The sequence below is a fragment of the Somniosus microcephalus genome, chromosome 19 (genome assembly GCF_052327205.1).
Source record: "Somniosus microcephalus isolate GS21.2 chromosome 19, FLI_Smic_1.0, whole genome shotgun sequence".
Classification (NCBI taxonomy): Eukaryota; Metazoa; Chordata; class Chondrichthyes; order Squaliformes; family Somniosidae; genus Somniosus; species Somniosus microcephalus.
The window spans coordinates 25,052,745-25,066,418 of NC_141005.1; the positions used below are offsets into that span (position 1 = coordinate 25,052,745).

Consider the following 13,674-nt stretch of genomic DNA (forward strand, 5'->3'; position numbering starts at 1 on the left):
ATCGGTCCACCGAAATAGGATCTGGCTTTCCTCCGATGTCAACCGAAAAGGATTTGTCTCCTGGTTCGAGGACGCAGAAAGGACCAGTGTAAGGGGGCTTGAGCGGATCTCCGCTGGCACGTGGGAGTTCTGTAAGCCGTGATTTGATGTAGGCACCAGAGCGAAGCATCTGGCCGCCTCCTGGTGGCTAACGAGTTGCTGGGAGGTGGACCATGGCTCTGTGGGAGAAGGGAGGAAATCCCCTGGTACTCGGAGAGGCTGGCCATAGACGAGTTCAGCTGAGGACGATTGCAGGTCTTCTTTGGGCGCCGTACGAAGACCCAAAAGGACCCATGGAGGTCTGTCCACCCATCCTGTACCTTGAAGACTAGCCCGAAGGGCGGCTTTAAGCGACCTGTGGAATCGCTCGCAAAGGCCGTTTGACTGTGAATGATAGGCGGTGGTGCAATGAAGTTTGGTGCCGAGCCCCTGAGCTGCGTTCCAAAGCTGCGAGGAAAATTGTGGCCCACGGTCGGAAGAGATGTCCGCCGGTACTCCGAAACGGGCAACCCAACAGGAGATGAAAGCTCTAGCGACGTCAGCCGAAGTGGTGGAAACCAAAGGAATTGCCTCTGGCCACCTAGTGGTGCGGTCCACCATGGTGAGGAGATGAGTATAACCCTGAGAAGGCGGAAGCGGCCCCACAAGGTCCACATGCACGTGGTCAAAACGATGCTCCGGAACAGCGAACGTAGCCACTGGAGCTTTAACATGATGCTGGACCTTGGCCTTCTGGCAGACTACGCAGTTATTAGCCCAGTCACGGACATCGAGGTGCATACCTTTCCAGACAAACTTCGCCGACATAAGCCGTTGTGAAGCCTTCATCCCAGGGTGCGACAACCCGTGTATGGCATCAAACACCTTCCGGCGCCATACGACTGGCACGATAGGTCGGGGAACGCCCATGGAGAGGTCGCAAAGGAGCGTGGCGCCTGTGGCCTGGAAAGTGATGTCGGTCGCTTGGAAACTAGAGGGGACGGTTCTGTGTGATTGGACCTCAGAGTCAGATCTGCAGCCATGAGGGCGTAGTCGATCCCCAGGTGAACCGCGTGGACCGTCAATCCGCCACCAGGTTGTCCTTACCAGACACATGTTGAATGTCCGTGGTAAATTCGGAAATAAACGTTAAGTGACGTTGTTGACGAGCAGACCACGGTTCGGCGGTCTTGGCCATGGCGAACGTTAGAGGCTTGTGGTCGACAAAAGCCGTGAAGGGACATCCTTCCAATAAGAACCAGAAATGGCGAATGGCTAGGAAAAGGGCCAGTAACTCCCGATCGAAGGTGCCGTATTTTTTTTCATTTTTCCGTAGTTGACGGCTGAAAAATGCCAGCGGTTGCCACGTGCTGTTGACCCACTGCTCTTGTACTGCGCCGATGGCGTAGTCTGACGCGTCCATGGTAAGGGCAATGGTGGCACCTGGAAGTGGGTGCGCCAGCATGGTTGCGTTGGCCAAAGTGCTCTTGGTGTCGACGAATGCCTGGTCCATCTCGGCTGTCCAGCTGATTGGATCCTTACTGGACTTGCCCTTGAGGGCCCCGTACAAGGGTTGCATAAGCTGAGCCGCCTTAGGGACGAAACGGTGATAGAAGTTGACCATCCCCAGGAACTCTTGCAAGGCCTTGACGGTTGGCGGGCGTGGGAAAGAGGTAACCGCTTCCACCTTCGTCATTAAGGGGACGGCGCCGTCCGATGTTATGCGGTGTCCCAAGAAATCGATCTGCTGCAGGCCGAACTGGCACTTGGCCGGGTTGATGATTAAACCATGCTGGCTGAGGCGCGTAAAGAGGGTACGCCAATGGGAGATGTGCTCTTCCTTGCTAGCACTGGCGATGAGAATGTCGTCCAGGTAGACGAAGATGAAGCTTAGGTCTCGGAGCACGGAGTCCATTAAGCGCTGGAACGCCTGTGCCGCTTTCTTCAAGCCAAACGGCATCCGCAGGAACTCAAAGAGGCCGAAAGGGGTGATGACTGCGGTTTTCGGGACGTCTTGCGGGTGCACGGGAACCTGGTGATACCCCCCGGACGAGGTCGACTTTAGAAAAGATAGAATTTCCCGCCAAATGGGCAGAGAAATCCTGAATATGCGGAATCAGGAGTGGTGGCGTCGTTCAGGCGTCGGTAGTCACCGCATGGCCGCCGGCCGGTTTCGGAACAATGTGGAGAGGCGAAGACCAGGGACTATTGGATCGGCGAATGATCCCGAGCTGCTCCATCGTGTCGAACTCCGCTTTCGCAGCCGCGAGCTTGCCAGGTTCGAGCCTTCTAGCCCGCGCATAAACCAGGGAGCCAGCAGTGGTGATATGATGTTCAACACCATGCTTCGTGGCCGAGGAGAAGGTGGGCCTTGTCAGCTCCGGAAACTCTCCGAGGAGCTGAGTGAAGTCATCCGGAGGAGGGAAAGTGCAGGCAATAGAGCGTGCAACGGTGGTACCGTGGTAGCACGGAATCGAGTGGAAGGTGGCCGCGTTGATCAACCGGCGGTGCCGGACATCGACAAGGAGGCTGTTGGCACACAGAAAATCCGCCCCTAGGATGGCCTGTGAGACTGTGGCCGTGACGAATTCCCAACAGAAGCGGTGACCGCCGCAACAGACTTGGACCCGCCGCTTTCGGAAAGTTCGAATTGCTGCGCCATTAGCCGCTACGAGGGAAAAACCGTGGTTCCCAGCCAGCATATCGAGCTTCAACGCAGGTAGAATGCTACACTGTGCCCCGGTGTCACAAAGGAAACATCGACCCGATAGGGAATCAGTGATATAAAGAAGTTTCCCCGTAGATCCGACGGCCATCGCAACCACGGAGCGCCCGTTAGACCCGGTCCTCCTTCGCCATGGACGCTGCAGGAGCTGTGTTATTTTTTTGGGCGAAAAACTGCAGGGGGAACGGCAGCATCGTGCTTTCGCGCCAAAACGGGCGTGGTAGGAGCACCAGCCCGCTGCAGGAGAAGCTGGAACCGCGTCTGTGGGGGATGGGCGCAGCACTGCTGGGTTACAGTGAATATCTTATCGGCTTCGGCAGCAAGCTTGGCGCAGTCTGTAATGTCGGATCTGGCTAGGGCAGCCTGTACCTGCTCCGGCATTTGGTAGAGGAAAAGCTCCCGAAAGAGGAAGCATTCCGGTTCGGCACCCAAGAGCGTGAGCATTTGGCTCATGAGCTCAGGCGGTTTGGAGTCCCCGAGGCCAGGCATCGTGATGAGCCAGCGAGCACGCTCGGACTTCGAGAGCCCGAAAACCTGTAGCAACCGCGCCTTTGTCGTATCATACTTGCTGTCAGTTGGAGGACTACCGAGGAGGCTGATGATCCGTGAGGCAGTTGCGCTGTCGAGGGCGGAGACCACGTAATAATAACGGGTCTGATCCCGCGACAATGTTCCTGATGGCGAACTGGGCTTCAGCCTGGATAAACCAGGCGTCTGGTTGTTGCTCCCAGAACTGTGGCAGTTTCAGAGTCACGGCGTTCGTGTCCATGCTGGAGATCTTCCGCGAAAACGGTTCACGAAAGTCGGGGTCACCAATGTAGGAACGGAGGTTCCTAACGAAAAGACTGAGTACGACTCAGGCAATCAAAACAACGAACTTTGATGGAACAAAACAGGTTTAAACAGGAAACTGCTGGAATACATCGAATACAGGTCTGCTCTCATTGAAGGCGCCACGAGGACTGATCCTCTGGTCTGTAAGCTGACGTCATGACGTCATCACGTTCTCCCCGCCATTGGGGAATCACGTGACTAACGGCATGACGTCATCACGTTGAAACCGCACTGTAAAGGTAACTAGACATAGTACAGTTAAACAGTGTAATTAAAAAGGTACAGACACAGGCAGTAACTACATTGCTGTTAAAGGAATTATGTACAACTGCTCTGAGTCCTTTGGTGACTCCGCCACACTCTTATCCTTTCCATTCCCACCCTCATAAGTCAGCATCAGTACCTGGTGTGTCAGCTGGGGTTCCTGAAATACTCCTGGTCAGACCAGACTGTGCTGCTATGGTAACGTGCAACAACAGCTCAGCCCGATTCATCAAGCTTTTCACCAAAGCTTTCGTCTTTGCTAATGAATGCGACGACTTCGGCACCAAAGAGTTCACCTCCTGACTAAACTTCTCGCTGTACAAAAGAAAATTTTAATTAAAAAGCGGGTAACAATAAACAGCACAAATAAATGTATTCTACTTGAAATTTAGTGTAAAAAGAGGTACAGCGACACCAGTCAAAGGACCAACTGCCTCCAGTGTCACAACAGACCATTTGTTCTTGCTACAGGCTGTTCAGGCCAGCAATGTGGCTTTTACAGTAGCGTCCAGTACTGAACCTTCCCCACCCAGGAGTATCATTCACAGCTGACTGAGTTATGACAACAGCTCAATTGAATCTTATTTCAACTCGCTTTTTCTTCAAGTTTTACTTAGTAGCTTCAGTAGACACTTGAACAGAGATTCAGACTGGGAGGGGGGAAATAAGGTTGGAGATACAAACCCGCATCCTCCCACCCTCATATGCCAATGGTCTGCATTTCATGCTGACCTTCAGCATTTCAACCCATAGTCCACTTGCACGTACTTCACATTGAAAGATTGGTTACGTAACACCATAAAATGGCATTGCCACAGATGAGCCATATGTCAATGGAACGCCAGGTCTGACAAAGCCTCAAGCGATTTTTGTTTGAATGGGATCTGAACCAGAATAGCATGTGAGGTTACTGCACAGTAAGCACCACACACACACACACATTACACTTCCAGGTAGCAGCATCAACTGTACCCCAACCTCCAAAAAAGTTCCGAGATGGGAACTGAGGGAACTTATCACCTGTAGACATTTAAATCTACAACATTGGCTAGATTCTAATTCTGTTTACAGTATAATGTTCCTAAATTTGTTTGAATTTTAATGATTGGCTTCTTAAAATTGTTCTGAAGGTTGATGTTAATTCACACTAAAATAGTCACTTGTAACTTGTCCTCACAAGTTGCAGACCTATATTTAGGACTATTTTTTAGTTATCATCAATTCCTCCCCCCCACCACCCCCTTTATTTGAAAGTGTGGACTCTTTGCTGGAAAAGAGTTCTTTCAAGCTTGAGCCAAGACCATGAATGTTGGCAGGCTGGTCGACTGAAAGTGGCATCACAACTGAGCTGCTCCTGCCCTCACCAGATGTTCACAAATACAAATTTACAACAACAACTTGTATTTATATAGCACCTTTAATGCAGTAAAACGTCCCAAGGTGCTTCACAGGAGTATTATAAGGCAAAACATTTGACAGAGCTACATAAGGAGAAATTAGGTCAGGTGACCAAAAGCTTGGTTAAAGATGTAGGTTTTAAGGAGCGTCTTAAAGGAGGAGCGGTTTAGGCAGGGAATTCCAGAGTTTGGGGCCTAGGCAACAGAAGGCACGGCCACCAATGGTTGTGCGATTATAATCAGGGATGCTCTAGAGGGCAGAATTAGAGGAGCGCAGATATCTCTTTTGGGGGGGGGGGGGGGGGGGGGGGAAAAGAGAGGAGAAAGAGAGAGGAGAAAGAGAGACACACCCTGGAGGGATTTTAAAACACAGATGAGAATTTTGAAATTGAGGCGTTGCTTAACCAGGAGCCAATGTAGGTCAGCAAGCACAGGGGTGATAGGTGAACATTTGGTGTGAGGTAGGACACAGGCAGCCGAGTTTTGGATCACCTCAAGTTTACATATTGTAGAATGTGGGAGGCAAGCCAGGAGTGCATTGGAATAGTCAAGTCTAGAGGTAACAAAGGCATGGGTGAGGGTTTCAGCAGTGGATTAGCTGAGGCCAGGGCGGAGACGGGCGATGTTACAGAGGTGGAAATAGGCGGTGAGTAACGGCACGGATGTGTGGTCGGAAGCTCATTTCAGAGTCAAATATGACACCAAGGTTGCGAACAGTGTGGTTCAGCCTCAGACAGATGTTAGGGAGAGGGATGGAGTCAGTGGCAAGGGAATGGAGTTTGTGACAGGGACCGAAAACAATGGCTTCAGTCTTCCCAGTATTTAATTGGAGAAAATTTCTGCTCATCCAGAACTGGGTGTCGGACAAACAGTCTGACAATTTAGAGACCGTGGAGGGGTCGAGAGAAGTGGTGGTGAGGTAGAGCTGGGTGTCGTCAGCGTACATGTGGAAACTGATGCGGTGTTTTCGGATGATGTCGCCAAGAGCAGCATGTATATGAGAAATAGGAGGGTGCTAAAATCCTTGGGGGACACCAGAGGTAACGAGCAGGAGCAGGAAGAGAAGATGTTGCAGGTGATTCTCTGGCTACGATTAGACAGAGAAGAATGGAACCAGGCGAGTGCAGTCCCACCCAGCTGGATGATGGTGGAGACGTGTTGGAGAAGGATGGAGTGGTCAACCGTGTCAAAGGCTGCAGACAAGTTAAGAAGGACGAGGAGGGATAGGTTACCTTTCCAGAAGTGGTTGCTGCATTACAATTGGAAATGGGAACATTGGTCGATTTTTCCCTCCTTAAATCAGGAAGCAAGTGGCCAATTATAATCAGCCTACCACTACCCTAACTAAAATCAACTAATTCAGACAAGGGATTAAGCCTTTCTGGCTCAACTACAGAGTGAATAAACATCAAAGAGTTGATTCAAGACTTCATTTGACAAGTTTTTCTCAGAATAGGTCATTGTTTGCTTGTCTTTAGGGTGACATGTATGCACTTCTAATTCTCTGTTCCCCTGTCATTCACAAGCATGCATTTTTAGTAGGAGTCATTGGAAATCAATCAGGAGCAGGAACCCTGCCTCATTGCTCCTGAGAACAATTGGAGAACTTCTACCTCCTCACTGCCCACGATCAGCTAACATAGCACAGACTAGGAACCAAACCTCGGACCTTTGGTTTAATAGAGCTTAATACCACAACAGGCAGCGCTTCTACCCACTAAGCCACTAGAGCAGCTAATGTCATCATACCTTAATAAAAGGACCATGTTCTCCAAGTCATTACAGTCAAACGGCATCTCCTTCAGGGAGCAGAGCAGCTCCAACTCCTTGATTTTACTCTGGAGAAAAATAATAGTATTACAATTGTATTTTGGGATCAACTCATCAGTTTTCAACCAATGTGATTGACTGTGTGATGTGTTACACAAGATAATCGCTTCCACGAGTTCAGCATCAAGAATACCTATTTTAAAGTTTTGCTTTCACCTCACTCCAGAACTGGATTACAGAATTGAGGCAGGTACTTCAAGATAATACGGAGGGAGTGATATATTGCCAGGGATGTCGTCTTTCAGACAAGATGTTAAACAGAGACACTGAGGTGGATTTAGATTCCATACTACTATTCAAAAAGAGCAAGAAACTCTTCTGGTGTTCTGGCCAACATTCCTTCCTCAACCAACATTACCAAAAACAGTTTAGCTGGTTATTTTATTCATCTCACTTGCTGTTCCTGGGACAAAAAATGGGCTGCCATATTTTTTGACAAAGCAACAGTGTTGCTTCAAAAAGTAATATAGTTGGACAATCTCCCAGGGCAGCACAGAGGCACAGCACACTGGAGCACATGATAAGATTCTATAAAAATGCAAGTCCATTATTTCTTCTTTTTGTTGACATGAACACAAAACCAGATATCCAATAAGGTTCACAGATCCAAACCTTACAACAACTTACCAAATCAAAAACTCAGTGCACAATTATCCCATCTCTCAATGTTGCCTAAATTTGTGCATATTCATATGCACTTTATGTAAAGGCACAAAACTGATCATATACAATTGCTGAACTCCAGACCATTTTGCTCTTTCAGCATCCTGGGCAAGTTGAGAAACTTATTTTGCAACGGGCTCCTGCAAAGAGAATCCCTTCTCTTAGTACCTGGAATTTTTGGCCTGCACATATTGTGAGATATTAGGCAAGCAGTAGCATTCCATCGAGCCAGCAATCTCTCAGGGCAGCACAGAGGCACAGTACATTGGAGCAAAAGATGTCCTCCACTCGCCCCCTCACTTCTCTCGAGATGAAACGCACAATTAACACAAGATGATGCTTCTGACTAATTTTGGCACATATGTGGATGGCCAATGTGTTGGATTCAGCTCCCTAAAGTTCAAACTAAGGCCCGAGGACTGTGTGAAGTCAATAGTTTAAGTTCTACATTATCGGCAAAAGTTACTTTAATCATTTTTACATTCAAATGCTAACCTCATTGAAGTGATAGTCATGGAAGAACGGCACATTGTTTTCCAGTTTTCCTTGCTGGCCATCTTCAGTCTCATTCTGCCATTTCTGCTCAAGCTCCGCTACACTCTAAGAGATAACAAACATCAATAAAGCATATATAGGATCATCCTGAGGAACACACGGATATGAGAAAACATCTAGATGTGTGTGTAAGAGCAGGAGTGAGAGGTTTGCACAATCTGTTGGAATAAAACAGTTGGATATACAAACCAGAGCCAGTCACAGGTTATCAAAGAGGCACTGAGAAGAGATTCAGTACTTCCTTCATACGGTGGAAGAGCTAGAGGTAATTGAAGGGGTAAGTTAGTTTAATACATTCTCAGACGCCTCCCAACAGGCCTGAGAGGTGGCCACCTGATCACCCTGTGTCAGGGAATGATAGCAGAATATTTTTTGTGGCGAAAAGACCAGAGGTGAGAATTAATAAAAAAATAAACACACCATTTTTAGTTGAAACATTAACAAAAAATACATCTTGCAGTCAAAACTAGGATTTCAAGATGAAGTTTTAAGTGCCCCAACTGTTAAATGTATTACTATCATTGATAACGGTAAAAAATCACAAAATGTTGCATTGAATCATAACATTAACTGCTGGACTTGCATCATACAGACAACATAATCTTGTTTTCACATGTTCTTGTTACAACTCATCAATTTAGGATGGCTTGAGGGAACCCATGAAGATTTCTATCCACCAAATCGAATACCTCTAGATTCTCCCTCACATTCCCCCTTTCCAAAAGCAGCCATGCCTACATTCTCCTCCCATCCAAAACAGGCATATCAAGGTTCCCTTCTGCCCCCCAACTTTACCTGAAGTTGCCTCTCCATAGCATTAAGCTTTTTGAAAGTTTCTCCCATTATTTTACACAGTAGGTCATACTCTTCCAGGTGCTCCTCACGGTACTGGAAATTAATCAGAGACTGCAGCGCGTCAATCAAGTTCAAATGTTTGATCACACATGACACCACCATTTCCTCCATCACATCAGGCTGAATCACTTCCCTACAATCAAAAAGGTAAAAAGCGTCATTAGGGAGAGAGTTGTCAATCTTCACTTTAAAAACTACCACCAGAATGTCAAGTCTGACAATTCAAATCCTGAATATTCCTTAAATAACCTGGCTTCGCAGTACAAAAAACAACTCCATATCGAGCAATGCTCTTCTCACACAGAGCGCACAGCCTGATGGCAGCCTACTGCACTGATCATGAATGTACCTTTTCTTTCGCTATAATGGTCAGCATCAAATTTGACAAATGCATCACCATAAATATCTGCACCAAGCTATTAAGTGGAAAGATGTTTATTACATCATTGTGGCATGTGCAACTTACAGCTCCTGGAATGGGTTTCCAGCCCAGGGAGTAACAGAAGAGAAAGAGGGGCAAGGGTGGAGTAAGAATTGTAATTAATGCTTTATCATGATACAATTATCTTTGTAATTATATATTTTTGCTGTTATTTCTGTAGAAATGAACATCGCACAACAGCAAGTGCCTTCACAGTGTTAAACGGAGCCATTAAAACTACAAAAGTCTCAAATTTGATCACCAGTCTTTTGTTAACAGATCTATTCTTTGATAATAATGTGGTCGCTATAGTTGGTCTCAGTGGCCCTGGGCTGGGGGAAGGTGGGAAAAAAAAAAAATCCAGCATCTGCTTCCTTGATCATTATTCCTCGACTGCTGCTGCAAAGTGTTGGGAGTGTGTGGATGGCAGGAGAACACAATCAGGCTCAGTTGCAATGAGCCCTCAATAGCCTGCTGGCACTCATTATCTAGGTTTTGACATGAAGAATGGCCACATATGCCAGAGGGCAGCTGGCACCCATGGAACCATACCACAAGAGTCAGTCCCTCCAGGGAGAGAGACCATCAGCAAATATAAAAGATTATAGAACTAAATGGTTGGCTGAAGTATTCAATTATCCAGACTCCACTGTTTATTCCTACGATCCTATACACTTTCAGAAATGTTAGGGCATCAAAGCCCCTTTTTGTGTCTCACAAGGTAGAAGCACTGATATTTAAAGGGTCACACTCACTTAATACTCAGTCTGAACTGAGGTCTTGCTCTGCCAGATATTTCCCTGAGTTTTCCCATTATTCCAGGCGGCAGACGAATCCTCGGCAAATCAAAGTAGTGCCCAGTGATCGGAGGAGGAGGTGCGAGTGCATCACAAGGATATGTGAACTCCCTGTCTTCTTCGATAGTTAGCGGCAGAGGAGAAGGGCTCGGTGTCAAAGCAGGAGATAAGGCACCGTTAGCTTCAACCTGCCACTGGCATCTGTCAGAGAGAGATGTGAAAGATTTATGTTATAATTAATTCTAGCACAAAAATTGCACAATTTTATTTTTGACATTGCAAGAGAATGTGTGTTCAAGTTGAGCAGTGTCAGTGCTGGGTACAGGATGGTTATGATTTGCAGTCACCAGATACTTTCTCTGATGTCCGGTACTAAGGACAATATCCACACTTCCTTTGACTGAAATGTGACCTTAGGCACAGGTAGCATGCTCAGGTGAACAATAAACTCATTAAATCAACACGTACACTGCAAACAGCAGCTCCAAAATCTCTTCAACTAATAGACAAACAACACTGAGACTGTACAACTCAGGCAGTAGCTGCAAATCCGATTCAGTAAGTAAAATTAAAATAAGTAAAACCGCAGCAAGTATATAAATCACACTGGCTTACTAAAATTACAAAATCCCAAACTCTGAAAGCTCTCATATCTCGCAATTAACAAGTTAAAAATAATCCAGCATTTATTTTTCAATTAATTGGAGGGGAGGGCTCAAAGCATGGAGCTGTTAATCAAAACCAGCAGGCACCCCGAAAGACATGCCCATCTCACAACTGCTGGTGGAACCACAACCTCAAATGGTTAGCTGCTCTCCTGTAAAAAGGTGAGCAAGCTTCCAACCTCCTTCAACCCATTTCAAAAGAGTTTATCTATGGCAATGCACAATTCCCTCAAAATATAATTAAAGAAAAGGAATTCAAATCACATTATTTCCTTAGCAATGAGCCAAGATTGGTGGGATTCCAGGTCCAGATAATGTGCGTTTTCCATTGGGACTGGCTGTTCCAAGCCACGCAGTAACCAATTTGAAGTTATTAGCACTCCCATGAAGAATTTAATTACATAGCAGATCTACCATGGTGTTACTCAGTAAGTCGAAAGATATACTGTTTTATAACAATAGGGTTGTTTATCTTGTGGTCTGCGCGAGAATGTCAATTTAGTGCAGAATTGAGGACAGTTTTGTGCTGTTGGGCTATACCTCTAGAAATTGGCTCAAGACCATACAAGCTCATTTCACATAGGACCCTCACAGCCATCTAACTGAGAAAGCTTTCTTTCAATTCTCAGCATGCTAAAAAACCATCGCGTTCTCGGATCAGCAACATTCATTCTTTGGTAGGAGTTCTGGCATGCAAAATTGGAGCAATTGAATCCAGAAGTAAAACAGTTTAACTCAATGCAGCAACCAGTCACATGTAGTGCACTTGTTTAAATAACACTTGACAATCACAGAGTCTTGAAAAGCCTTCTACTACACACATTTTAGTATGAAGATCACGGCTTTAAACAGCCCAGTAGCTGAAGCACTCGAGCACTAAAAACTCAATTCAGAGATCAATCAGGGAGCAACACAGTAATTTCCCACCCTCTGAAATGAGGAGAGAAGACTAATTTGGCAAATGAGAAAATAATTGGGGCAACTTGCCTCTGTAGCAGTTTTGATCTGAGCAGTTGTTGACATGCTTCCTCCTCTTTAGTTGTCTCAGGTCCATTATAAAGGATCCGTAGCATGGAGCAGGCTAATACAGAGAGACCCAATGCAAGATCAGCAAGGAAGGGGAGCCCCCCAGAAACGTCTTCCGACGACTCCTGTAACAAACCAAATAATCAAAGCAAGCAGAGGTTTCTAAAGCGAATTGCCAAATGCAACAGGATGCATCAAAGTCAAACTTGTGACGATCAGAGACATGTCCATGTTTACATATATGGCAATTAAACTGGAGGAATAAACTATCTACCTTACCTGAGCTCGAACAGTACAAGCGAATCCCCACATGGCTTTATCAGGTGTGTTGTGCTCTCGTCCGCTTCTCATCTCAAAAGAGAATGTCACTGTGTCCCCCTCAACCTGACAAACAAATACATGCGTATGATTTAATTTTCAGGCCTCATTGAACTTGGCGTGGCTTCAATTCTAAATAAGACTAATGTGTATGGAGCAGTGGCTTTGCACTATCAGATTTCAATTCCTCCATTTCAGTATCTATTATACATACAACAACAGAATTTAACTGCATTTTCTGGAAAAAAATCTAATTTATTTCAAAACTATTTACACGGGAGAACTACTGCAGTTCTCAACTAATTAAAAGGAAAAATACAATCTTGCTCATTATCAAGTTTTTCGCTGTGTATATACTTAACAGTTTTAATTACCTTGACCAAGTCCTTAGGCCATCCAGTTCCCAGTACACTGCGACTTCCATAACCCAGCGTATTTCCACCATACTCTGCTACTTTCCTGCTGTTAGTGTTTGGACCTGCATATATCACCAGCTACAAAAATAAATTGCACATAATAGGAGGACAGTAATACCCCGTCAGTCCAGACAGTCACGTTTAAAATAATCTGGCTATTAATCGTATTAAAATATTTCAGACAGAAATTTAATGAAAAACATTAGAGCACTCAAAATAGGGTGTAGAGGATTTTGTGATTTGCAGGAACTCAAATCAGTAAAATCAAGTTTAAGGCAAATACAAACAGGTTAAACTGTTCAATAAGGATAAAGATAAATTACTCTTGAAACAAAGTTCAGCACATGTCATGGACACCAATTTGAAGCAGAAGAAACCCAGAGGAAGTGGGGAGGCAGAAAAACTTGGAACAGAAAACTTGGAAGAGATAGGCATTAGGTCAAGAAAAAAAGCTGATAATGTATTTGTTTCAAAAGCAGGCAAGTTATCAGCCAAGAAAGCAGAGTCTCTTCAGGTATTGGTGCTGTTTGCAAAGCACGATTGCATCACTGTTTCACTAAGCCAATGAACGATCAAACAAGCTTTAACAGAAGATGCCCTTAAAATGCAAACGCAAATTTCTCATCTGATTTGTGAGGGGGAGATAAACAAAACCAGCGATGCAATTTCAAAATTGCAGTTTCGCTGTATACACAACATCCGCCCGACATTTTCTCAGGTTTATTGACCTACTTTGAGAGCTGCTGTGACAAATCCCCAACGCCCCCATCTCAGATGCCCACAGATTCTGCTTAGAAGTTTGCAGACACACTGGTCTTTGGAGTCCAGTTAAAGTTTGTTGATTGTAAATGGGAAAGTAATTTCTCTTTTGTTGGTCTCTTTTACCCATT

At 45.8% G+C, this 13,674-nt stretch overlaps 1 protein-coding gene across 5 annotated transcripts in view; it reads right to left on the reverse strand.

Annotated features, from left to right (window-relative positions):
* hectd4 (HECT domain containing E3 ubiquitin protein ligase 4) overlaps positions 1-13,674 on the reverse strand; it is a 268,113-nt gene that overhangs the window by 116,781 nt on the left and 137,658 nt on the right. For all 5 annotated transcript variants that reach the window (XM_085961398.1, XM_085961396.1, XM_085961397.1 and 2 more), the window contains exons 22-29: positions 12,743-12,862; positions 12,330-12,434; positions 12,012-12,175; positions 10,318-10,560; positions 9,082-9,274; positions 8,227-8,331; positions 6,988-7,076; positions 3,981-4,156 (exon numbers count right to left, since the gene is read on the reverse strand). In XM_085961398.1, coding sequence (XP_085817524.1) covers positions 3,981-4,156; positions 6,988-7,076; positions 8,227-8,331; positions 9,082-9,274; positions 10,318-10,560; positions 12,012-12,175; positions 12,330-12,434; positions 12,743-12,862 — 1,195 coding nt within the window. The remainder of the gene's footprint in view (positions 1-3,980; positions 4,157-6,987; positions 7,077-8,226; positions 8,332-9,081; positions 9,275-10,317; positions 10,561-12,011; positions 12,176-12,329; positions 12,435-12,742; positions 12,863-13,674) is intronic.